The 26,983-nt window shown below is 45.0% G+C and overlaps 1 protein-coding gene across 2 annotated transcripts; it reads left to right on the top strand.

Moving 5' to 3' along the window:
• On the top strand, positions 1 to 26,775 carry HAO2 (hydroxyacid oxidase 2). 2 transcript variants are annotated; one of them, XM_030327624.1, is made up of 8 exons: positions 1 to 88; positions 9,235 to 9,373; positions 11,096 to 11,247; positions 13,165 to 13,448; positions 15,336 to 15,545; positions 20,173 to 20,331; positions 20,702 to 20,771; positions 26,189 to 26,775. In XM_030327624.1, exons 2-8 carry the CDS (start codon positions 9,243 to 9,245, stop codon positions 26,242 to 26,244), a joined length of 1,062 nt encoding a protein of 353 aa, XP_030183484.1. In that variant the 5' UTR covers positions 1 to 88; positions 9,235 to 9,242; the 3' UTR covers positions 26,245 to 26,775. The 2 variants fall into 2 exon arrangements, with proteins under 2 accessions (XP_030183484.1, XP_030183483.1); XM_030327623.1 differs by lacking the exon at positions 20,702 to 20,771 and having other exon boundaries at positions 32 to 88.
• Positions 26,776 to 26,983: the final 208 nt, after the last annotated feature.

A 26,983-nucleotide genomic window follows, 5' to 3' on the forward strand; every position in this document is an offset into this window, starting at 1 on the left:
CTCCCTACCACATCCAGCAGCAAGCCAGGCTCCCACCAGCTTCCTCTGGACACCACTCTTCCCAAGGACTGGAAGACGCTAATCTCAGGTTTGTTACTGGGTGTCTTCTGTGTGCTTGCAACAGGAGAAGGAGACGAAGTCGCAGGAGATCTAGGAGAGAGGTCAGAGACTATGTGAGCATCATAGGTGCTGACTGTGAGTTTCCAAGGTGAATGATCCAGCAAAAAGGGGCTGTGTAGAGACAGGTAGGTAGAGGGACTCCAGGGAACTATCAAAGGAAGGCTTTGCTTCAAAGACACTACAGAGAAGGATATGTTTAGCAAAGTTAAGTCTTAACTCAGTGGAATATTTATGGGTGTCCTTAAGAGGGAAAAGTCTCAGCCCTCGGGCAGGTACTTTGTAACTTGACCATTGCTTCCTGACCACCAGCAGAGGAAACCAGTGACATGGCTATCACTTCTAAAAGGCAAAGAAGTTAACTTCTCAAACAACTGGACCAGGGTAGTTTCTTTGAAAAATAAGCTTGCATGGAACTAGATACCAATTCCCTCCAATGCAGAGCCTTCTGGGAGTGTGATTGGGTCAGACGGAATCTATACATCAATCTGGAGGGAACTGCCCAAGAACAGTGATTAAGTCAGCATGGTATTGGTAGAAAGATGGACCAATGGATCAGTGGAACAAATTAGAGAGTCTAGAAATAGCATCAGAGGAGAAATAGTTTTTTGTGATCTTCTACATCCAAACAGGAAGCAAAACTCCCAAAACTTGACTCTTAATCACTAGGCTATTCTGCATTTTATAAGATCCTTTTAGTCATACAAGATCTCTATTAAGATAGTCATATCCTCATTTTATGGATTGCCAAGAATTGGAGCTTGTCTAAACTAAATGGTAGTAGAACATCAGCTGTGAGACGTTGAGAAATATTATTGAGAAAAAAATGGGAATATTCCTAAATCCCCGGATAGTTACCCTTCCCCCAGAAAAGGACTCCTGTTACCCTCTATGCCATAGCAACTAACCGAGAATGAGCTATTGAAATCTGTCTCCTTCAACTTTAAGCTTCTTGAGAGCAGAGATTGAAATCATGTAAGTTTTTCAATCTCTATTGTTCAACACAACACCTGGATATATTAGGTAGGCTTGTTGTGCTGTCATAGAGAATAAACCCTGAAATCTTAGTGGGTTAGCACATAAATATTTATGTCTTGCTCATATAAAATCAACTGATCTACAGGGATACTCCTGTCCAAATGGTGCTTCAGAGACCCAAGCTGCCTTTATTTTATAGCTATGTCTTCTGGGGAACAGGGCCTCCACATTGTTGTAGCAGAAGAAGAGAAAGATGAAGGGGCACACATCGGTTCTTAAATTCCTGGCCCAAGATTTGACACATGTCACTTCCGCCCCAACCCACTGGCCAGAATTAGTCATATAGCCCTGTCTCTCTTTTAGCAACTGGGAAGGAAATGTCAGAGAACATATGATGAGTAGTAAACATCTCTGCCTTCATGGCTGACAGTGTGTACTCAGTGAATCTTGTTGGATGAACTGATAAGTAAACATGACACAGGGTTTAAATGATGCTGTCACAGAACTGAAGCAACTTTTACCTCCAGAGCCTCAGATGAGAATGCACATGCCGTCAACATGGAGAGTAATGCACTTGGATCTACCATTTATTAATGACTACTCTACACAAGGCACTTGTGATGGCACAAGAACTTGACACAGACTGTGGTGTTTAGTCCTCATATGGGCCCTATGGGATAGGCCTTAATATTCTTCTTTCACAAATAACTTTGTCATGGAACCACGGTGAGCAAGTAGCAGAGCTGAGGCTTGAGCCCCCGTGGGCCAAGTTTCAAAGCTTATGAGAGTCTATCTTCTCAACTCCATGGACTCCTTCCACTATGAATGCCTTTTGGAACATCATGAGCAACTGAAAGCAATGGCCTTCAGAATTCCAGTCCAGAGTCATTGCCCCAGTGAGAGTGCTAGGAGGAAGGCAAAGAGAGACAGGGCCATTCCATAGCGGGTTTTCCCCATTTCCAATGGCCTTGTCCTTTCTCATCTCTCTCCTGCTGCCTCCTCCCAGGGACTACCACCATCAGACAGAAATGTGCCTCTGACACTTCAAGTCCATGGTGAAAAGAGTAGAGGTCAGAGCTCATTGTAATCATTTGTGTAGTTTCTGAGATCTGTCTGTCTTGCGCCCTCCATCCTGTTTGAACAAATGAAAAGGTGAGAGCAGTGATCTCCATCCGGGACACGTTTCCCGATAGCCTAGATTGTGTGGGAACTGTGGCCAAGCCCACTTTATGCAGCTCTCCCAACCCTGCAAGACAGAGACCTGAATGTCTCCTAAGGCACCACTAACACTCCACAGCAGCACCACTATAGCCACGGCAAGTCAAAAGGATTCCTGGTCAGACTTTGTTCTTCTCATTGTGTGAGCATAGGTAATTCACCTGGATCCTCTGGGTTTTAACTTTTTCATCTATAAAATGGGATTGTTGTACATCTACTCTCTGATCATGATCTCACTGGGTTATGGTGAGCATCCAATGGAATAGTATATGTAAGAGTGCATTTAGATTGGTAAGACTGCTGAGCTGCTTAACTCGTTATTGTTTATGACCAGCTAAATAATGAAATTTTCTTTTCTTTTCTTTTTTTTTGGAATTTTCTTACTTGAATTGCATCTTGTTGAGGGAAGGGAGCAAAGCTACATATACCCATGGCATTTAAATGCCAACTCTTTCACTCTATAAACCACACTTGGCTGTACACATTTGCTTCTCTTCATGGTGTTTAAGCTCCAAGCTATGGAAGTCAGAACATTACCACATGAGTGATGTTGGGCACAGTATTAACTGAGTAATCTCTCTGAGCTTCTGGTCTCTCATCAATGAAATGGGAATAACAACATTTGTGTTAGGGAATTATCATAAGGGGTGAAATACTAACGCACATAAAACAATCTATATAGTGCATGACATCATGAAGCACGTGATAAACAGTTGCAATTTGATCGACATTTTATTATCAAGGAGCCATCATGCTGTCTCCAAGGGTCTTTGTGTAATCAAATGATCCCACTGCTTAACAGAATTAGAAAATCCCCAACCTTTCAAAACACTGTATGAGCACTTGGATCAATGTCTCCCCGTGTGCTCTCAACAGTCTCCAACACCCCATAGAAAGCACACAACTTACAACATGGCTGTGCTCCAAAACTCTACTTGGAAGTCATTTGTTTGGGACTCAACACATATTTTCCCACAGAAAGAATGCTATTAAAATAGTGGTTGGATTCCCAGGTCATTGGAAATACCCACTTGATTTGCAAAGTAGCAGAAAATGGGCATATTTGCAATGCAAATGAGTATAAAGCAATGCTGTTGCATTGCTAGTCATTGGCCAAAACCGAAAACTAAGAATATTATGTAATAGATAGTTTCTTTTATTTTTCATAAATGATGGCAATAAGGAAAGCAAGCTTACTTAGAGAAAGAAGAGGGTGTTTTCAAAGGCTTTGAAGGCTCTTTATTTGGTCTAATGTGACTTCAAAAATTTTAAACTTTTTTAAAAATTTTTTAAATGTTTATTTTTTGAAAGAGAAAGAGACAGAGATTGAGTGAGGGAGGGGCAGAGAGAGAGAGGGAGACACAGAATCCAAAGTAGGCTCTGGGCTGTCAGCACAGAGCCTGACGTGGGGCTTGAACTCACGAACTGCGAGATCATGACCTGAGCCAAATTTCGATGCTTAACTGACTAAGCCATCCAGGTGCCCCAAACTGTTTTGTTCGTGATCCAAGGGACTATGTAGCACTAATCTTATTGACCACGATGGAGTTATTTTTGGTTTGCAAACAGAAAAGGTCAAGGAAATGAGAAAGATCAGGGAAAGGGAAGACGTGAGAATGATTCCCTGGGGAAAAAAAATCAGCCAATGGTTTGGATACACTGAGGAAGGAGGAAGAGGTATACATATGGAGTAAGATAGATATTACTAAATAGCTATGATAGCTATTTAGAAGAACAGCTTCTAAAAAGAGAGGCATCAAGGCTGAGAGGCAAGAGGGAAGGAAGGCTGTGAGTACCCAGCTACTTGGTGTTAGGAAACAAGCCTAATGATGGGCTCATTCCATCCTGTGCTTCACTGCTATGAAGTACATGGTGAACTAGAATGTTAACAGCCACATCTAAACCAGGTCTTTGCATGTAAGGGCCAGGGAAGCACAGGATGTGAAAACCCCAAGGACCTCAGCCCAACCTTTAATTTCTGGTGCCTTCAAAGCTGGTAGAGATTAAATGGGAACATATGAAAACCTACAGCTTTCAAATGAGGAACTGAGGCCCAGGGAGAGGAAGTAACTTGCCGGCGATCATATCACTAGTTAGTGTCAGTAACCTCCCCAAAGCAGGCCACGTCTCAGTCTGCTGCAGCCACTACACTAGTTCCCTGACCTGGCCACTAGTCTGATTTGTGCTACACCTCGAACTTCAGCTCTTTCGGGCCGCTGTGGGCTAACCAAGCCGGGGCAGAAGGAGAACAGGAGGAACTGGAACGATCCAGGGTAGATCAGTCTCTGGAAGGCTTAGGTCTAGGCTGAGAAGCTAGTTCTCAAATAAGAAGTGAATTCCAGGTACCACTGCCAGACTATCCGGAAGGGACTGCGAGGGCACTGAGCGTGGAGATAGGAGACTTAGGTTGTTTTTCAATTCTGCTCTGGTATGAGCTTGCTCACATTTCTTCCTCCCTCTGAAGTCCCTCTCCACTCTGATTGTCTACTAATCCTCACCAGGCAGGATCTGTGGTCCTTGTGGCCTGGAGAGGTGGGCCAGTGAGTCACTAATGACCTAATTAGGTCACAATAGCTCAGACCCCTTCCAGGTCATGGTGGCCATTTTTTGTTTTGCTCTGTTCCGTTTTTTGCAATAATCATCTCTCTTCTTCAGCCCACCACCCCGCAACCACTCCTATTAGCTGGTTTTCCTTTTCAGTGATTAAACTTCTCCTGGCCTGTAGTCATGTTCCACCATGGGGAGTAGGATGTTTGGGCCACCGTGGCCTGGAAGGGGTCCTGTGTCCTCACTCATACTATGTGAGGGCTCAGGGGAAAGGCCAGAACTGATCCCAGGCTGACAGAAACAACTAGGCTGGCCCCGTGTCCCCTCACTCCTACGCAGATGTAAGTCTTGGTTCCTTAGGCCACTCCAGGGTTAGGGACACTCTGATATCTGACCAGATATTTCTAGAATTCCAACTCCTATACCCTGACCTTTCTGCCCCATTTGGAGGACTCCCTGGGGACTCATGTGCCTCAGTTACCGGCATTGTCGTCACTGTGGCCCCAGCCCTGCACTCCCCTCCCAGGGCTGCCGTTGCTATGGTGATGGCTGTAGGCTTTGCAGCCACTCTCCTTGAGGCTGTCACTTCATATACAGTGATTAAAGCACTTTCAGCCAACCTTGACTGGTGTAATCTCTCAGGCAAGGTCCCCAAAGTGTAGCCTTGATGCTATCTCTACCATTCCAATGAAAAACTTGGCTTAAGTTCTGGCTTGAGGACCAAGCCAGAGGGTCTTGAAGGACACCACCTTTCAGCATCAAGCACTTGCACCTGGAGCTGGGCCCTCAGAGGCAGACTTGGCTTCCCTTATATCTCAATGACCTGCCCTGTGAGTTCCGCCCCGAGATCTCTTAAAGAACACCTAGGGGTTTCTCACACAAATAGAAGCTCTCATATCCCAGAATCCTCAAGTGACATCAACATGTATTATGAATCATTTAAAATCTTCAAAGAAAGACAACTTGTTTATCTAACCTAACTGCGTTAGATCAAATGGCAATTATCTGCCTTGAAACGCCTACTGGTTATAGTCTATGTCATTCTTTCTTCCCCCGTCAAGGAAAGCTGTTTGAACTTCAAGTCATTAGCAACGGGTACCACTGAATGTCCTTGCTTTTATATTTGTGCTTTCTTATCACTCATATGCTAGTTGTACTTCATGATTTTCTACCAAGAGACAAAAAGCCTGAAGAAATTACATGAACTACAAGGACCTAAGGCTCTTGGTCAGTGCACCAAAGACTTTTACCTTCTTTATGCTTCCTCTGCTTTCTCTTCCTCTTGGGCAGTTGGGATAGAGGAGAAAAGAAGAAAAGATAATGCAGCAGAGATCAAATAAAATGGGAATACAAGAAAACCATTAGATAATCTGGATCCTCGCTTGAATTCCTGGTGGCTTTAAGTCTGGTATTGATCAAACGGAGATACATAAAAACATGGAGTGCTAAGTCTTTCTTCCAACTTTGGGGAAAGCTTTGAACAATGAAGTTGTCCTTCTGTTCAACTACAGGCCTTATATTGGACCTCTAATAAAAATAATGGGCTCAGTACTTTACTAAGCTGTAAAAAATTTCACCCTACAAAATTATTGTAAATTCAATAAAACAAGTAATTTATGTGAACCAACTATTTTGCCCGGCATCATGAAAGCAAAAAAGGAGAATGTCTATCCTTAGGGGCTACCGGAAGGCATGACTCTGACCCTTCCCTTGTCATAATTTACTGCCTGATCTTTCAGAATTTATTCCATATCCTAGGCCTCATTCTCTTCAAATGCAAAATGAAGACACTAATACCTTCTCTGTCTACTTCACAGGGAAGTAGAAAGAAAATAGTAGAAAAAGAAACAGCAAACAGAAATGTGATAACAATGTGTTTGGTATCTATAAAGATGCTGCCTTATTTCTTTCTTTCCAAGCAGGTTCCAGATGCTTTAATTCCCACTATTCCAGGCAAGTAATTCTGAGTGAGTCTAAGCCATTTCTCTTGGATTAGACTCAAGTGTTGTTGGGGTTTGATGCTAGAAAGCTGCAGAAGAGCATTTCTGTGAGTGTGTAATATATAGAATATGGGGGATTTGTTGAGACATCAGGAGTAGAAACCTGGTGGAGAATTCTCATCCAACAAGGCAGAGAGAGGACAGACAGGGGAATGTTAAATTCAAGTAATGAACATTCATGAACAGCAACTCACTGTCACATACTATCCTAATGCCTGGGGATTCAAAGCATGTTGGCGGCGGGGAGGGGGTCCCAATCCAGTGATTCGCTAGGAAGACTCAGAGGACATAACATGTAGTTGAAGCTATGATTAATTACAGAGAAGGAATGAGAAGCAAAATTAGCAAAGGGAAAAGGCTCGTGGGGCAAAATCTAGAGGGAAACAGGTGTAAGCTTGCAAGAGTCTGCTCTCAGTGGCATTACACAGGATGCACTTAATTCCTCCAGCCGTGAGTTGTGACAACATGCGTGAAGCATTGACCACCAGGGAGGCTCATTTTAGAGACTCATTGCCCGAGGCTTTTTGTTGGGGGCTGGTCATATTGACATTCTCTGCCAAACTCATGCCAAAACTCTAGACTCTCAGAGGGAAAGCAGATGTTCAGCATAAACCATGTTGTTTGTACAGTTTAGACACAGTGAGCCATGCCATTCTTATCAGGGAGTACTGGGAACCTTCTTGAAATCCAAGTTCCCAGACTCCAACCAAGGTCTAACTTTGCAAGCAGGCTTTTTGAGGGATAGCATTCTGGATCCTGTTATGTTAACTCTTTTGTGCACAGAGAGGTTTAAATCAGTGATCACAATACAGATGGATAAATACAATGATTAATTCATTTGGCCAAAGTCACTGAGACTTTAAAGGGCCGGACAGGGATGAGATAAATTAGATATGGTTCCTGTGCTTTGTCAAACTCAACTCAGCACCTCAACAACTCCCTGCCCACCCACTGACAAAGTGTGTTGCTTATAAAAAGCTCTATGGCTGTGCTCCAAATTCCTGCTGCTATCCTCCCCATCCAGAACCCACTGCACATCCCAGGGGCTTTGTTTTCTGCCTGCCATAACTTCTTTTTGCTTAGCCCCTTGGGTAGATGTTTGGGGCTACTTCTCTGTTTGACTTGACTAGATTCTGGTGTGGCCCTGGATGCCTTCCAGCCAGTTCTGCCCCATCCCTGCCCCCACCAAGATCTCCAACACTCCATATTTCATCTGGCCTCCTTGGCCCCTTGTCCACTAGAGGAACCACTCCATTCATGTTTGAAGCCCTAGGTCCTGGGGGCAATCCCTATCCCTCAGTCAATGATTTAAAAGTCATTCCGTTTCTACTCACAGACTTTTTTGGTTAATTTTTACCCCACTGCCAGCTGCCAAGGAGATGCCCAGGACTATGAAGTACAGATTTCTCAGCCTTTCCTACTGGAATCCTCTTATGAAGGAGCTCCACATGCTGTCTCTGACCACAACCAGGGCCTTTAGCATCTCTGCAGCTAGAGTTACCCCTGTCCTTGCCCCTACTAGAGGGATTTACCCTCAAACCCTACCTTCTTTCCTCTTTTAGGGGAGTGAGGGGTTTATCAGAAGCACCGGGTTCCAGGTCTGCTGCAGATTGGGGGTCACATAGGTTGAATGCAGGTCACATAGTTGTTTTCTTGGTCTCAAAGCGAACATGTTCAGTGACCCAGCCAAGGAGTCAAAAACAGTCAGCTTTCTCCCTGATGTCAAGCAGAGCCCCAAGCAATTAGTTCACCCAGAGATGCCTGGGAACTCCCAGGTGATAGTTATCAGTTTAGCCCCAATTTCCCCAGCCTGATGGATCTCCTCCCCCAAAGGCACAGAGGTAGGAAAGAGCCCTTGGGCAAGTTCAGGAAATGCTCATAGTGACTCAAATGACAAGGAAAAGCCACATAGAGATGAAGTTGGTGAGACAGTTAGGAGCTGGTCCAAGAAAGCTGTGAACACCATCATAGGGGCACTTGATCAGACTCGTGTTTCAGAAAGATCCCAGAAGCTGGAGGGAGACAAGATAGACAGTGAATCTGGAGGCTAGGAGACAAAGATAAGAAGCTTTTGTAATAATCTTACAAGAAATGGCAAGGCCTCAACTGGACCTGAGGTGGCGGATGTAGAGACGAGGGGACAGACGTGAGGGATATTTAGAAAGCCAGGCAATCAGCAGCTGGGAATGGGGGTGGTAGAATGGGAGCAGGGGGGTGGGCATCTTTGGCAGTTACCTTCATTGAAAGAAGGAATCCAAGGGAGTTAATGTTGAATCCAAATAGCACCAGGCCATACAGAGCCCCCCACATTCACCCTGTCCTCTATTTCTGACATATTCTGACTGGGTATTTGGTTTTGGATTTTCTTCTGAAGGTCCAGAAATGCCTTTGGCATGTTTGACAGACTTTCAGGCTTTTGCCCGGGAGCGTCTGCCCAAGTCAACTTGGGATTTTATTGAAGGCGGAGCAGATGACAGCTTCACGCGGGATGACAACATGGCAGCCTTTAAAAGGTCTGGTCTTCTGTATCCTTTCTATTGTTAAGTTCATGTGCACCAGTTGAGAAGTCCTTGGAGCATAGCAGCCCTGCTTTTTGCCTGCAGAGGACACAAAGTAGTCAAGATATATTCATTTTGGGCTTTGCCAGAGGCTAATTTTTTTTTTTTTTTTTTTTTTTTTTTTTTGTGGGGAGTGGGCAGGTGGTTGGGAAGAGGATGGATGGAGAGAAAACTTATCTTAGTGGCTCTGCAGAACTAGCGTGAGTCACCCTCCCTCTATATCCCAGCAACTCTGCCACCTGACAAGATAGGACAAGAGTCCAGGGTCCCCAGTTACCTGGGCCTGGAGGAGAAGCTGGCTGGGTAAGCCTAAATCTCCTGAGTTCCTAAACTTCTGGCTGGAAGGAGAGACTGTACATCGAGAAATACGTCCATGGGACATATGGAGACCCAAAGAGTCTTAGGGGTGGAAGGAGGTAGATTTCAAGGGAAAAGAACTGGGCTGGAACAGCAGCAGGTAGAACACGGGGCAGCAACGAGCCCACAGGCCACATTGGGCCCACCACCTAATTTTGGATGGTCCACAAGCTGAGAATTTTTGTTTCCCATCTTTAAATGGTTGAAAAAAATCGAAAGAAGAATGATAATTTGTGACATGTAAAAATTATATGAAATTCAAATTTCGGTGTTTATAAAGTTTTATTAGAACCAACCATTTAAATTACATTTGTCATCGACGTATTGGCTACAGCTGCTTTTGCATCACAACAGCAGAGCTGAATAACTGTGACAGATGCATGGTCCACAAAACCCAAAATACTTACTATCTGGCCCTTTACAGAAAAAGTTTGCTGACCCCTGTAGTAGAGAGGTAAGGAGAAAACTGAAAAATGGGATACAAGGTGAACACGATGTTCTGTATTTTCATACTTGTTTAGCACTACCTTTAGGCCCCTTCCTTGCTTTATCTCATTTTGCTTCTGTGAGACAATGATGAAATTTGGATTACTACTTCCATTTCACGAAGTAACACAAGTTTGTACAACCAGTATTTCTAGCAAACCTTTCTATGTTTGTGTATGATATTTTGTGAAAAACAAGCATTTTTGGACCCTGAGGCTAAGTATCTATTGGACTTAAAAGTGTGTTTTATATATTTATGATTTATGAATTTCCCCGCCTTCTTCTAAAGAAGTAGTCAAGTCAAATCTTCAAATGAATTAGCCTCTAGCAAAAAACAAAAACAAACAAAACAAAACAAAACCTCCGCCATGATCGTGCTCTGGGATTTGTCCTCCTTCGGTGACCTTTTCTTACTTTATAGAGGCTTGTTTGTAACCCATGAGGGAAGATCCTCGAACTCCTTCCTGCTTATTCTTTTCCTTTCTAATTCTTGCTAGGTATGGTAAATCAACCAAAGCATCCAAGTGCTGAGAGTCTGCTCAGACAGACAAAACTCAAAGACACAGACCTGTGCCAGAGCAAAGTCAGAGGCAATATGAACCATAGGTGCACTGGGGGTTTAGAGAAAGTGGGGTTAAGGTGGGCCAGGGTGTTGGGAAAAGCTTTCTGAAGGAAAGTTGGTCTATGTGGCCTAATGAGCCCACTGACCCCCCACCCCCAGAGGTTTCTTGGGTCCCAGTCTGGTGTATTCCTGCATGGGAATCTGGAGGCCCGGCACCAGGCAGCACCTGCATATAACCCCACCAACAGAAAACTCTTTGTTGCTGAGCACAGAATCCGCCTCCGTCCCCGGTACCTGAAAAATGTGGTAAACGTGGACACCCGGACCACAATCCAAGGGGAGGAAATCACTGCCCCCATTTGCATCTCACCCACGGGTTTCCACTGCCTCGTCTGGCCGGATGGAGAAATGAGCACAGCCAGAGGTATGAACCAACCACACCTTGAGGCTCCCTTCCCTGGGGGCCCCAAAGCATGCAAGTGTCCTTCAGAGCAGTAGCAGGATTTCTCTTAGGAGGAGTTCAGGGACAGCAATCTGGCCACAATTTAAGAGTGTGTGGGAAAAAGGATGCTTAACGCTATGTTTGTATAACATTTCACCTAAGAGTGAGAAAACATCCATTTCCATAACATTGGGTGGTTAGAGAGGGGGCTAAGGATAAATGGATGTGGAAATCGAGCAAGCCACCCTTCAAAGGAGGGGTGCAGGCCACCGTAGTCTGTGGGGAAAGGGGTTCTCAGTGTGACTTCAAAGACAGGGCTCTCTTTGACCTCTCGTGGGTCAGGGCTGGAGCTGAATGGTCTCTGGATTTCGGATGAGGAGGGATTCATGGCATGATGTCCTAACAAAGGCCCTGACAGGTGTTCCTGCCCCAATGTTGTGCTTCCCTTCTCATTGACTGATTTCATCATCTTATATGACAAAAAGGCTTTTATTGGGTGTGTCTTCTTCTTGGGAGCCCCTTATTCTCTTCTCTCATCCCTCTCTGCCAAAGAGAGAGAGAAAGAGAGAGAAGAGAAGGAAGAAGGGAGGTGAGAGGCTAAAAATAGTCTTATGACTCCCTTTGTAATTTTTACTATAGGCCAAATCTAGGAAATAATTTATTTGCAGGTTGCCCAGGGCCTCTCTGGGATCTTTTCCTTTGACTCTGTGATAGACGAAGTAAGGAATCCAAGGATTCTAGAGTCGCAAATGACATCTGTCTGGTTAGGAACCCAGTCTGGCCAGGCTGAAATACGAATGTCCCACAGGACAATGACTACTTTCCCAAAAGTTCATGCTTGAACGTGTGGTGTTGTTGTTGGAGTGGGGCAAAAGAATGGGGTATCTCCTGTTGACATTAGGGATTGAAAATATTAAACCTTTTTTATAAAGTTATTTATTTATTTATTTACTCACTCATCTATTTTGAGGGGAAGAGAGGGACAGAGAGAAGGAAAGAGAATCCCAAGCAGGCTTCGAGTCGTTAGCACAAAGTCCAACGTGGGGCTCGAACTCACCAACCATGAGATCGTGACCTGAGCTGAAATCAAGAGTTGGCCACTGAACCGACTTGAGCCACCCAGGTGCCCCAAAATATTAAATCTTGATTAGGCCAGATTCTCTGCCCTTAGGCTGCTGAATGGTAGTGACATTAACCTGCTGGAGAATCCTACTGAAAACAATGATTAAAGTAGGAAATGAGAAATATGCCGCAGTGTCAACATCACTGTCACCACCACCCTCGCCAGCCTCGTTATCACTAACATATGTACAGCATGTCACTTAGTAATTTTAAAAATGCTTCCATGTTTAGTATCTTGTTTAATATCCCAACAACTCTGTAGGAGAGGTAGTAGTAGCTCCCCCACCCCCATTTTACAGACGAAGAAAATGAGACCCAAGGCCACACAACTAAGAAGGGGAGGAGTCGACATTTTTCTAACTCAGATAGCATGCTTTTCCCAGGACAAAGCTCAGCCTTCTCCACTGGAATCACGTTTCCTCACCCTTGGTTCCCTTCTGTTTCCTTAACAAGTTCACGAGCAGCCCATTCTCCCATCTGAAAGCTGTAGCAGGTCCAACATGGTTCTGGGGACTAAGTGACACCTCCAACTGGAAATACCGACTATGGACAACAGGGTTTGGAAGACAGGTTATACAGCAGGGGACCCAGACAGGATTGGGCCTCCCAGCCTGATCTAAGGCCCCCTCTCCCTCCTACCCCAGCGGGAAGCAGAATGAAGTCAAGCTTTACCTTCACTGTCAGGGCAAGCTGGTCAGAGCGGCACAGACTCGGAGGGCTTCTCAGCCCCTTCCAGAATCCTGCCCTCCCACCTGAGCTGTACTGTTTGCTTTGCAGCGGCCCAAGCAGCCGGGGTCTGCTACATCACCAGCACATTTGCCACCTGTGCCCTGGAGGACATTGCTGCTACTGCCCCCAGGGGCCTCCGGTGGTTCCAACTCTACATGCATCCAGACCGGCAGCTCAGCAAACAGCTGGTCCAGAGGGTGGAATCCCTGGGTTTCAAAGCTCTGGTCATCACTGTGGATGTGCCCAAACTGGGCAACAGGCGACATGACATCCGAAACCAATTGGACTTAAAGCTGAACTTACTGCTCAAAGACCTTCACTCGCTTAAGGAGGTAGGAAAGATACCAGATCCGACGGGCAGGCATTACAGGAGGCAGATTTCCTCTTTTCCTTCCTCCCTTCTCTCTTTCCACGAAAGTGCATGGAATGCCTGCTCTTGCCAGATGCTGCAGATGCCACGTTTCCTGCTGTCCAGGGCTTCCAGGAAAACAGAACGTAACACACAATGTCCTCACTGCTGGCGCTATCCACTTGTCACCAGAAAGAAGTGTTCAGGCCAGGGCTGGGCGCTAAGAAATAGGAAAGCATCGGAAAGGATTTCTTCATGGCATAGGAGAGTAAATTAAATAAGTTCTTCCTACATTTTCTACTTTATGGGACACTTAGAAAATGATAATTTGGGGGACGCCTGGGTGGCTCAGTTAGTTGAGTGTCTGATTTTGGCTCAGGTCATGATCTCGGGGTCCATGAGTTGGAGCCCCGAATAGGACTCTGTGCCGACAGCTCAGAGCCTGGAGCCTGGGGCCTGCTTCGGATTCTGTGTGTCTCTCTCTCTCTCTCGCTCTCTGTCCCTCTCTCTCTCTCACACTCCGTCTCTCTCAAAAATAAATAAACATTAACAATTAAAAAAAAGAAAATGATAATTTTGGATGACACATTTAAGTTAACTAACCCCCTGAAGAGGCTGCTCGTAGACAGGGTGACTGGCCCATGGAGTGTAGTCAGCCCAGGCCCCACCCTGCTGCCTTAAGAACTGAGGGTCAGAATCTCTCTACACCTGGAACTCATTCCTGGAGCTGCAAAAGCACACTTGTTTGGAATCTCTGAAATAGGTGACTGCAAAGGCCACTTCCCCATTAAAACCCTACAGTCAGGGGGACCTGGGTGGCTCAGTCAATTAAGCATCCGATTTTTGGTTTCAACTCAGATCGTGACCTCATGGTTCGTGGGTTCAAGCCCCACATTTGGCTGTGTACTGACAGTGTGGAGCCTGCTTGGGATTCTCTCTCTCTCTCTTTCTCAAGAATAAATAAACATTTTTTTTAAAAATCCTAGTCAGATGCAACGGAGTGCCCCAGAGACAGAAAATCATGGGAACATTGGAATGCCTTGGCTGCATCAGCAATAATGATACCGGGCTTTTCAGCTAGTGAATGGCTGTGATACAGAGCCAAGTGAGTTAACAGTTCTACTCATTCACCACAAATTAGCCTTGGATTTTCTGGAATCCTTATATCAGATCCCAGAGACACATTGGGATTGATGGATATTTTATTCACATGGTAAGCCAAGGTTAAATATGAGGTAGTATCTGACTTAGGGTTATTGAAGTATTTCTTAGCGCTTATAACCTTGTGCCTATCTCAAACATAACATGTTACACAGGCCTAGACGTGCCTTTGCTTATCCACCTCATTACTATATTCTAAGTTCTTTTAAAGTAGGGATTATGTCTTATTTGCCTTTGTATCTGCAGATTCCGGCATAGTTATTGATCAGGGACACAATTAAGGGTTAATGAATAAGCAGTTGAAATAGCAGTTCTTTTGCACAAAGTTTGTTAGGAAAAGGAGCCGGCAGTGTTGTTGATTCTGTGGCTCCTCTTTTAAGGCTAATGAAAGGTGGCTATCTGACTGTCTCATTTTGGAATGGATCAAATAATCTTAAAGGAGCTCAGGTCTAAGTTCTCTTTTCTTGGGGCGCTTGGGTGGCTCAGTCGGTTGAGCGTCCAACTTCGGCTCAGGTCATGATCTCATGGTTCATGAGTTTGAGCCCCGCGTCAGGCTCTGTGCTGACAGCTCAGAGCCTGGAGCCTGCTTAGGATTCTGTGTCTCCCTCTTTCTGCCCCTCCCCCATGCTCGCTCACTCTCTCTCCCTTTCTCTCTCTCTCAAAAAAAAAAAAAATTAAAAAAACCAAAGCTCTCATTTCTTCCCCACAGAGAACTTCAATACCTTATTTCCAGATGTCCCCCATTGACTCATCCATCTGCTGGAATGACCTCTCCTGGCTTCAGAGCATAACTCGATTGCCCATTATCCTTAAAGGGATCTTGACAAAAGAGGACGCAGAGTTAGCCGTGAAACACAACGTCCATGGCATCATTGTTTCCAACCATGGTGGGAGGCAGCTAGATGGCGTTCTTGCTTCTGTAAGTAGGGTAACTTCAGAGGCATGTGTGTGTGTGTGTGTGTGTGTGTGTGTGCATGCGTACCCACAGGAAGGTACCCTGTGGAGTTTGGCCTACGCTCTCGTCTCCCTTACTAGGTATCCGCATATACCTGTGAATTGCAAGGACTTTTCATCATTAACAGCCTACTGTGTACCAGGTTCTTTTTCCAAACTTCACATACGACATCTCTAAATCTCACAATGGTCCTACAAGAATAGGATCATTATCACTTTTTTACAGATGGGGATCCTGCAGCTTAAGGATGTTGAGTAACTTATCCAAGATCACACAGTTAATTAGTGGTTAAATGTCAATAGGAGAGACGTTCCAAAGGCGCTGAGGTTTCCTACCTTCTGGAAGAAGTGTTCAGTCAGAGACCGCCTGTGTGCATGGAGTATAAGGACATATTTTCTCATGTCACACATCCTGGGAAGGAACACTGCCTCACTTAAACTAATAAATAACCATCTTTCACAGTAAAACTAAAAAATGCCATACGAACCCTCTTCTAAAAATCTGTGACAGTCTGTAATTCCCCCCCATCTTTTGAATGTACGCCCATTACGGAGGAAAAGGAGGCAGGCAGAGAAAGAATCTTTAAATGGGAATGAATTGTTGATTTACTTTCATGGACATATATCACTTATATTTTTCAAGAGATTCTTCTATTCCTACTTGATTTATTTTAAGAAAGGGAAGTGGGGTTTTTTCTCTCTTTCAGGCCTTTTTATTATGTAAATAAAACATGTTCACTGCAGCTAAATTATAAAATATACATATGCAAAAAGAAGAAGATAAAAATCACCCCTAACTTCATCACTCTCATTAGCGACAATATTTTGGTAATGGTTTTCATCTACTTCTTAAGGCAAAGATGACATCTTGGGTTTAAAAAGCTACACACGGTTTTGTAATTTTTCTCTTTTCACTTACCAATGTGTTAAGAGCATCACTTCAGTTCAATATATATGTTTCTCTCATTTTTAACGGTATAGAGTAGGAATGGGCAATTTATACAACCAACAGCCTATCGTCGAACATCCGACGACTTCCAAGCTTTCACTATTTTAAACAATAGCATCAAACACTGTCCTTAAATCTTTAGCACTCTCTCAGTCTTGAAGATGAATTCCGGGAGATGTAGGAGGTTCATTAGCCAATCCGTACGTTTCAAGGCTTGTGAAGCTTGGAGGTTTCAGGTGCCAATCACTTGCCCCTTCTTCCTTTCCAAGGGAGAACCCTCCAGGTTCTCACTGAGAGAGAACAGACACAGAATGGCAAGCCCACATGGAGAGCAAGGGGCCCCGTGTGCCATGCCTCTCCGTAAGGGCTGATTGAAGGGAATAGTCGGGCCTCCTACTTCTCATCCCAAATCTTGACCTATGACCCTTGGAGAAAGTAGATCTGCAGAGCACATGCTAGCTCTCTCACCCAATTCCCGTGAGAATGCCCACAGGTTTCCTCCCACACACCCAGGAACTGGCAGAACAGGCTGCAAAAGATTATAGCAGGTCCTGGGCAGTCGCAATCGTGTCTATAGATAGGAACAGAAAGCAAGAAAGAGCCCATCACCAGCAAGCAGCAAATAGAGTCGAACGTTCACCCTTGAAATAACTCTAATAAAACACGATGCAGTAGGCTCTCTCTCATGAGTCATTTAGCCACTCTTGCTTCCTTGGGGAGGACTGAGTAATACGTGGTGAAAGAGGCTACACTTCTCACTGCACTTCCTCAAGAGAGAATGCCTCTTGCTAAAGGCAGGAGCCAGAGAGAGAATTTCTCCTTCCCCATCATGCTGATCCACATGTCCTTCTCCCAAGACGTCTGACTGAACAACCAAAACCAAGGTCATCGGGGGCCAGTGCCGAGATTAGTGTGAAGCTAGTGAAGTACCCACTTCTGGCTCAAAATTTGAGAGGGTGCCAGAAACGCTTAGTAAGATAAATAATAGTTTAATGCACTATTTAAAACATTTAAATTAATGCCCAGTAATCCACGGTGAATAAAATATCAACATTTTTTTAATGTTTATTTTTGAGAGGGAGAGATAGAGACAGAGACAGAGAGTGAGCAGGGGAGGGGCAAGAGAGAGAGGGAGACACAGAATCTGAAGCAGGCTCCAGGCTCCGAGCTGTCAGCACAGAGCCCAACATGGGGCTCGAATCCATGCACCATGAGACCATGACCTGAGCCGAGGTCGGACACTCAACCGACTGAGCCACCCAGGTGTCCCTAAAATATCAACATTTTAAATAAAGATAGGATCTGTCCTTGTATTTGCATAAACTACCTCCACTCATCTCACCACTGGCCTGGCCCCAGATCCAGTAAATTTTATTTACAAAAACAAGCACACACGCGCACACACACACACACACACACCCGCTGCCCTTCAGCTCACAGGTCAAAGTTTGCCATTTGATTTTTTAAATATTGCATTCAAATGTTATTTATCTGAGTGTTTGGGCACTGAGTGTTTGGGCATTTATCTAAGTTTTGTGCCTGAGGCCAGTGCCTCACTGTGAGGAGTATGACTCTTTGAAGTTCCCATTTTTAGAAGGTTCCATGTCTAACACTCCTTGTATTTCTTCCTGAGACCTGGGAAAAGGGTAAGCTAGCTGTAGCCAGAAGGCTCTAATGAATGTCCTCTCATGACCTATTGAAAGTAACTCTAAAGCAATACTGTATCCGAGGCTCAAATTCACTCCTTTGTTCTCAAATTCCTTCACCTCCATTGTCCAATACGGCTCATTGGAAGAGTTTGCACAGATACATTTATCTCTTTTTCACAACATCATAGGAATATTCCAAATAATACCACACTGGGGCTATAAAAATACCCCTTATTTGGACATGCATTCTTGCCAGTTAGCACATGTAAGTCTAAAATGTATTCAGTTAGGGCACCTGGGTGGCTCAGTTGGTTAAGCGTCCAACTTTGGCTCAGGTCATGATCTCACAGTCCGTGAGTTCGAGCCCCGCGTCGGGCTCTGTGCTGACAGCTCAGAGCCTGGAGCCTGCTTCACATTCTGTGTCTCCCTCCCTCTCTGCCCCTCCCCTGCTCATGCTCTGTCTCTCTCTGTCTCAAAAATAAATAAAAACATTAAATAAATTTTTTTAAAAATAAAATGTATTCAGTTCTTCTCCACTTGTAAACTAGAGTACAAAGTCCTTTCCTCCCTGATTTCATATTCTGTTCAGTCTAGGCCAAGGGATCTCATAGAGGTAGAATTCCCACGGATTCCTTTGGCAGCAGAAGTCCCCCGAGCGTCCAGTTTCTCCTCCTCTCCAGTTGTCCCTTCAAGAGGCACAGAACAGGAGCCCATAGGTAGTTCCAGAATGCTGTCCTCAAGGACCCTCCTCCCAGACTCTCCCATCAGCCCTCCTCTTAGACGTAGAGGCGCTGAGGGGTGCAGCCCGGTCTGGGGCACCATGGGTCGGTGAGGCCGGGGACTGAGGAGGCAAGGTGAGAGACAAAGTCTGGGGAGAAGCCAGGCCAAGTGATAAGCTGCTTTATTTTATTTTTTTTTTAACGTTTATTTATTTTTGAGACAGAGAGAGACAGAGCATGAATGCGGGAGGGTCAGAGAGAGGGAGACACAGAATCCGAAACAGGCTCCAGGCTCCGAGCTGTCAGCACAGAGCCTGATGCGGGGCTCGAACTCACGGACTGCGAGATCGTGACCTGAGCCGAAGTCGGCCGCTCAACCAACTGAGCCACCCAGGCGCCCCGATAAGCTGCTTTAGTTTTGCCTTTCCTTACTTCTACAGTACTGCTGCTTTTCCATCCCCACCCCCCCCATGTCTCCGATAACCCACACGGGAGCCAGGAACAAGTTGTTCATGTGTGGTATGCAGGGAACAAGGTGTAGCCCAGTTACACAAGACAGCCTGAGGTCCGGACACTTGGGCCAAGGCTGGTCACATTCTCTGTGCCAACGACACCCACTGCCTCAGTGATGGAGAACACTCCTGCCTGTGCCGCCCTAGAAACAGAGAAGGTAGAAGAAAATCAAAAGTCAAAACGTCCTTTAGAAACAAGAACAGGAAAGGGACGCCTGGGTGGCTCAGTCGTTTAAACGTCTGACTTCGACTCAGGTCATGATCTCACGGTTCATGGGTTTGAGCTCTGCGACGGGCTCGCTGCTGTTGGTACAGAGCCTGCTTTGGATCCTCTGTCCCTCTCTCTCTCTGCCCCTCCTCTGCCTCACACATACTCTCTCTCTCAAAATAAATAAACATTAAAAAAAAAAGAATATTAAACTGAACACCATAAATGGAAATGTCTCCTTTAGGATGTGAAGAGGAACCAAGAGTTTCTTCCAAGCTACAGACAGCTGAACGAGTCAGAGAGGAGCTGTGCTCTGTCAGGGCAGAAAATGGCAAGAAGGAGAGCCTGTAGGAAGTCCCCGGGGCTTGGGGACACAGCTGCACTGCTCTGGGAGGGGAGGGGAAGTACAGCTGGGGCATGGGAAGGGAAGACACTGGTAGACCTCACCCACACTTGGACTTCCTGTTCCTAAGCCACGGTGAGGGGCCATCTCTGTCCCATGACCCCCAAGAGTGAAAACGGAACTCCCTCCAGCCCTGCGTGTCTCTTTTTCAGATTGACGCCTTGGCAGAAGTGGTGGCTGCTGTGAAAGGGAAAATGGAAGTGTACCTGGATGGTGGGATCCGAACTGGCAACGATGTGCTCAAGGCTCTGGCCCTTGGGGCTAAGTGTGTGTTTCTGGGGAGACCAATCCTGTGGGGTCTTGCCTACAAGGTGAGAGTGGCAAAGTGAGACCCAGCCAGGAGATACTGGGCTTCTTGTTTGTTTCCACACTTTCCTGTGGTCTGCCCTCCAAGCTTAGCCGTTTCTCAAGGTGCCACAGATTTCTGAGGACCAGTCCCCCCTTGCCTGGATCCCCACGCCTCCTCTGCCACAGGGTACACATTCTCAGGCGCTCTCACCCCATCTTTTCCTCTTTGCTGCCCCGTATTCCCAGCACAGTTCCAATTCCGCAGACATCCCTGTTCTGCAACCCCCCCAGCTGTGAGCACACCCAGACCTGATACTCAGCCCATGGTCAGAACATTCCTTCACGCTTCTTTTTGTGTCCCCCCCACTCCCCCGCCCTCATTCTTGGGAGCAGGGTGAAGATGGTGTTAAGGAACTTTTGAACATTATAAAAAACGAGTTCCACACTTCCATGGCCCTCACAGGTAAGTTTTTACAATTATTTTTGTTGTTGTTATTGTTGTTTATTTATTTATTTTCAATTTACACCCAAATTAGTTAGCATATAGGGCTACTATAATGATGTCAGGAGTAGATTCCAGTGATTCATCCCCTGTGTAAAACACCCAGTGCTCACCCCCACAAGTGTCCTCCCTAATGCCCCTTGCCCATTTACCCCATCCTCCCACCCACATCCCCTCCAACAACCCTCAGTTTGTTCTCTGTATTTAAGAGTCTCTTCTGCTTTGTCCCCCTCCCTGTTTTTACATTATTTTTGCTTCTCTTCCTTATGTTCATCTGTTTTGTATCTTAAATTTCACATATGAGTGAAGTCATATGATATTTGTCTTTCTCTGACTTATTTCACTTAGCATAATACCCTGTAGCTTCATCCACGTTGTTGCAAACAGCAAGATCTCATTCTTTTTGATTGCCGAGTAATGCTCCATTGTATATATATATATATATATATATATATATATATATATATATACCACATCTTCTTTATCCGTTCATCCATCAATGGACATTTGGGCTCTTTCCATACTTTGGCTATTGTTGATAGTGCTGCTATAAACATGGGGGTGCATGTGTCCCTTTGAAACAGCATACCCATATCCTTTGGATAAATACCTTGTAGTGCAATTTCTGGGTCGTAGGGTGGTTCTATTTTTAGCTTTTTGAGAAACCTCCATACTGTTTTCCAGAGTGGCGGCACCAGTTTGCATTCCCACCAGCAGTGCCAAAGAGATCCTCTTTCTCCGCATCCTCGCCAACATCTGTTGTTGCCTGAGTTGTTAATGTTAGCCATGCTGATAGGTGTGAGGTGGTATCTCATTTTGGTTTTGATTTGTATTTCTCTGATGGTGAGTGATGTTGACTCTGTTTTTATGTGTCTGTTAGCCATCTGGATGTCTCCTTTGAAGAAGCGTCTATTTGTGTCTTTTGCCCATTTCTTCACCGGATTATTTGTTTTTTGGGTGTTGAGTTGATAAGTTCTTTATAGATTTTGGATACCAACCCTTTATCTGATATGCCATTTGCAAATATCTTCTCCCATTCTATTGGTTACCTTTTAGTTTTGCTGATGGTTTCCTTCGCTGTGCAGAAGCTTTTTATTTTCATGAGGTCCCAATAGTTCATTTTTGCTTTTGTTTTTCTTGCCTCTGGAGACATGTTGAGTAAGAAGTTGCTGCGGCCAAGGTCAAAGAGGTTTTTGCTTTCTTTCTCCTCTAGGATTTTGATGGCTTCCTGTCTTACGTTTTGGTCTTTCATTCATTGTGAGTTTATTTTTGTGTATGGTGTAAGAAAGTGGTCCAAGTTCATTTTTCCGCATGTCGCTGTCCGGTTTTCCCAGGACCACTTGCTGAAGAGACTGTCTTTATTCCATCAGATATTCTTTCCTACTTTGTCAAAGATCAGTTGGCCATAGGTTTGTGGGTCTATTTCTGAGTTCTCTAGTCTGTTCCATGATCTAAGTGTCTGTTTTTGTGCCAAAACTTTTACAATTCTTTTCCTGATTTGGAGGGGAAGGCATGAGGGCTGCGGAATAGGAGTGGCGGCCCCTCCTTCTGGCTTAGCTTTCCCCGGCCCGGTGGCCACCGAAAAGAGAGAGAAGGGAAGAGATGTTCCAAAGATGGAGCACAAACGCAGAACGTGATACCTTTGCTACAAAAGCAGATGCAATTTCAGGTTATGGGAAAGAGGGTCCCATTATACTCTGGCCTGTTCAGGTCATGTCAGGCTTGTTGGGTGTGTTTCTGTGAATCATCTTTTAAGTAATATTCATGGACTGTGAGGAGTTGAGAAATTATGTCCAGGAGGAGGCATGGAGGAACTGGGGAGATAGATACAACAGGAGGAAAGAAGGGGGGAGAGGGAGAAGTGTCATCCTGTGTGACCACAGCTGGACAAACGTGAATGTCTCGAAGCTACATGCGGGTGGATTTCACTCAAAAACGAAGTTATTGTAAAGCAGCGCTCATAGAAATGTACAAGTTTTTAGCAGAGCCTGGGATCCCAGTGACCTATAAAATAGTAGTTTTTAAACTAAGATGATGACTGCTGTCTTCAGAAAGATTTGGTTTGGAGTTTTTAGTTTCTTTCTAGTCGGCACAAGATGGCAAGGTGGGTATTGCAGGTAGTTAGTGCTGGGGGACTAGAGGTGCTAAATGTCCTAAAATGCCTGGAACAGTCTCACAGAAGAGAACCACCTACCCAGTGCCAACGGCCAATGGCTGTGTCTTTGATTGTCTTTGTCTGCTAAGGAAACAATCAATCAAGAGCTCTGATGTGAAATCAAGACCATTTTCTTTCATTAACTTGTTACCATAAATGTTACGGAGCGTCTGTTGTGTGCCAGGCACAAGGCAAGGCATCCAGGTTCTTCTCAAGTCTGGCTTTGGTCTGATATTTAGACAAGTGTCTTGCCCTCGAGCAAGACAAGTTGTGTTAGTAGTGCCCATTTGGGCTGCGGACTCAACCTTTTGGGCTTGAATGATACAAATTAGAAAACTTAGATCAGCATTAACGCCAGCACCAGCCTCCTTTCTGCTGAGCAGATTAATTCAAGAAAAAAAATTCAGCTTTGAACTGGAATCATACTATTCAAAGCCTATGAAGATAAGTCAGTAAATGACATGGGGTCACCAAGATCCCTCCTCATGGGCATGAGCCCATGAGGCACGAGTGTGAATAGATATCATATTGGTGTGTTTTGCCCCTGGGACGGAAGGGGGTGAAAGATGGGAAGACCCATGAGCTTCTACAGATTCCGGGAGGTTGAAATGACTTCCGCTGCTCCCCCAAATTTTTTTTCCATCTTTGCCAATGATGCCTGATCTTCTTTTAACAGAAAGAAGCCTGTTGGGGGGGATTCACAATAACAAACCTCTTCTATTCTGCCCAAAGTTTACACTTCACAATCACTGGGCTAGAAATGGGGGCTGGAAAATCTTCTGAAATGGAGTGGAGAGCACCCTTTTTTTAAAGGGGGCAAAGAAAGACACCAAACTGTGAGCACGTTTATGGCAGACAGTTTATATTCCCCTCCTTCTAACTGTTCCGCAATGAGAATGTATGGTTTTAAGTGTAGATACAGAAAAATTAGTAATCGCAACCAAATGTGACACAGGGAAGAAGGAAGAAGAGAAAGAATAAGAAACTGAGGCAGAAGGGCTTCCATTGGCATCCTCTGCATAAGAGTCCCTCCCCCAGAGAAGACCCCCAGACTAGTCCCCGGGGTGAAGGGATCTTGGACAGGGATTTTGGTAGAACTCACTAAAATGCAAAATCACGGCGTGAACCCCCTTAGATTCTGTCACCCCCTAGCCCTTCCACACACAATGTGCGTTGAGACACCTGACACAAAACCGGCACTCAGGAGGGATCAGTTAATATGATTTCTCTCTCCCAATTCCCCTGGAGATGTGCGATATTTTCCCTTATGACCCTGTAACATACAGTCTCGGAAGGAGAACCCTATACTGATAGCAAAATAAGTTTAAGAGTCACGCTTTTTTGGGGTGCCTGGGTGGCTCAGTCAGCTAGGCGTCCAACTTCAGCTCAGGTCACCATCTCGCATTTCGTGAGTTTGAGTCCCGCCTGGGGCTCTGTGCTGACAGCTCAGAGCCTGGAGCCTTTTTCAGATTCTGTGTCTCCCTCTCTCTCTGCCACTCTCCCCCTTGCTCTCTCTCTCTCTCTCTCTCTCTCTCAAAAATAAATAACTATAAAAAAATTTTTTTAGGTCATGTTTTTCTCACCGTGAGACCAATTGCTGAAATTATCTTACAGAAAGGTTAGAACCAGGACCGGTCTTGGAAAATGTCCACATATAAATCACACCAACACGAGGCTGCACAGACCTAAGGCCTTGTCCTTCATAAGGGGACGAGGCTGAATTAAAAAGTCTATGAACCTTCTTGAGGTTTATTGTTTGTCATTACCCACTCCGGGTTAAAGTAGCCAGAAACATTTTAGTGTAAATAGCCTCCTAATTTGCAGTAATGAAAAAGCAGGAAAAAGTTATAAATATGCATTCTCTCCCCACCTTTCATGGAGTCTCTGCCAAGTGCAGGGCGGTGCCCTTGGTACTGCATGAGACCCAGAAGCCAATCTGAGGAGAGTCGAATAAGTACAGAAGCATTACCAAAGCTTGTGTGTCCAACTGTCCCAAAATGCAATCGCAGCATAACTCTGAGGCAACTATGGAGACATTTTTACATCGTTTGCATATGATTTTTATTACAATACGTACCGGCGATTCTGTTTTGGCATCTCTGTGCTCCTTGAGTAGGTCTGCCTGCTGTGGAGACCCACTATCCTCTGCTCTGGGGAAACCCAAAGCTCTTAAGACCACTGTCCATCCTCAGGAGAGCCGCCTCTGGCATCGAGGTCCTGCTTCTGCTGTATGAGTTCAGTTTGTGGGTTATTTATGTATCCCATGCCTGACACTTCTGTCCACTACAATCAACCCAGGCGTGAAACCCAAATTTTTCCTATGTTTCCTTTTTTAGGGGGAAAAAAGCCTTTCATGGGTGATATTTTGGTGAGTGATACATTATGCTAAAGCTGTGTTTTGAGAGGTGAGGGTACACACATCGCCCATGTGGAAACAGCTTAAATTAATCATTACACAACCCGGCCTTCAAGTCCTTCTGCTTCATCATCACCAGAGATTTCCCTTCTACTCAAGGCCACAACTCCCCGGTCTGTACCAACACGCTACCCTCTCTTCCTCCCCGCTCCTCGTGTTTCTTGTCTGATGTCACTGTCTTCACTCACTCCCTGTGTCTAATCTCATCTACAGTTCTAATTTTGCATTTTAATGAAGCTCCTCCACTAAAGAAGTACGTTTCGTCTTGCAGAGCTTTCCCTTGGAAGGCAACTGCTGTATGAAATATTCATCCCATCTCTTATTTCTGACTCATACTTTTCCCTGAAAGATACTTCCTATATCCATGAGCCTTATCAGCACTCAGATAAAGGTCAAGTGTATTTATGGCCCATATGAATTGATTTTTTAATACTAAAATGGTGTTTACATATTTTTACTGTGCCATTTTGACATGGCTGTGTTGAAAGAGGACACGGGCACAGGCTCACAAAATAATTCTCAAGGCAATCAGAATAACATTACTCATCCAGTATCTTCATCTACCTTTTTTATTTATTTATTTATTTATTTATTTATTTTATTTTACAGAGGGAGAGAGAGCGTGAGCAGGGGAGAGAGCAAGAATCTTAAGCAGATTCCATGCTCAGCGTGGAGCCCCACACGGGGCTCGATCCCACAACCCTGGGATCACGATCTGAGTCGAAACCAAGAGTCGGATGCTCACCCGACTGAGCCACCCAGGTGCCCCACAGAGAAATAAGCTTTTTAACTGCTTTGTTCTTTTAGGTTGCCAGTCGGTTGCAGAGATCAATCAGGACATGATCCAGTTCTCCAGGCTGTAAAGGAAGAAGGCCAATGAGCAGACTGCTGAGGTTGCCCACAGAGAGAAGACAAACTCACAGCATGGTGTGCAATGCCTTCCTGCCTTGCCCCTATCCTACCCAGAGGCTCATCCCCTGCACCTTCAACCACTCTGTCGCTTGTACTTTAGGCCCCAGACCCCTCCTCTTCCTCAAAGGTGACATGCTCTCCTTTACCTCACTGTTTGTTATATGCTCTTGCCTGAACTCCTCCTCTGAAAGGAAAAAAACCTTAAAAACATGGGCCAATAATGACTGAAATGGCTAGCAGATTTCTTTTTTTTTTGAGTATCCTATATAACTCTGTGAACCAACTATGTAAATTGACACTCTGTACAGAAGAGCTATATGTATAAACTGTTCTCCCACAAAAATCCTCCTCCTGTGTGTAGATAATAGGGAAACCATACAGGTAAAAACCTAGGCTTTGGAGCCACACAGGCCTGGATTTAACAGTCAGGACTGGTACTGACCAGCTCTGCAATGGGAAAGTTTTTTCAATCTCTCTACCTAGCCGGCGAGGTCGAGAGAAAGAAATGAGATAATGTGTGTCAACCTTACAGCACAATGCTTAGCACCCAGTAGAAGTTTAGGAAATGGTAGCTTTTATTGTTTGGCAAATTTCTATTCATCTTTCAAGACCTTGCACAAATGTCACCTATCCTCACTATGGGCTACTTTCTAGGTATTTCTTCCTATTGTACTTCGCACATTCCGCTAT

This window comes from Lynx canadensis, chromosome C1, assembly GCF_007474595.2.
Source record: "Lynx canadensis isolate LIC74 chromosome C1, mLynCan4.pri.v2, whole genome shotgun sequence".
NCBI classification, from domain to species: domain Eukaryota; kingdom Metazoa; phylum Chordata; class Mammalia; order Carnivora; family Felidae; genus Lynx; species Lynx canadensis.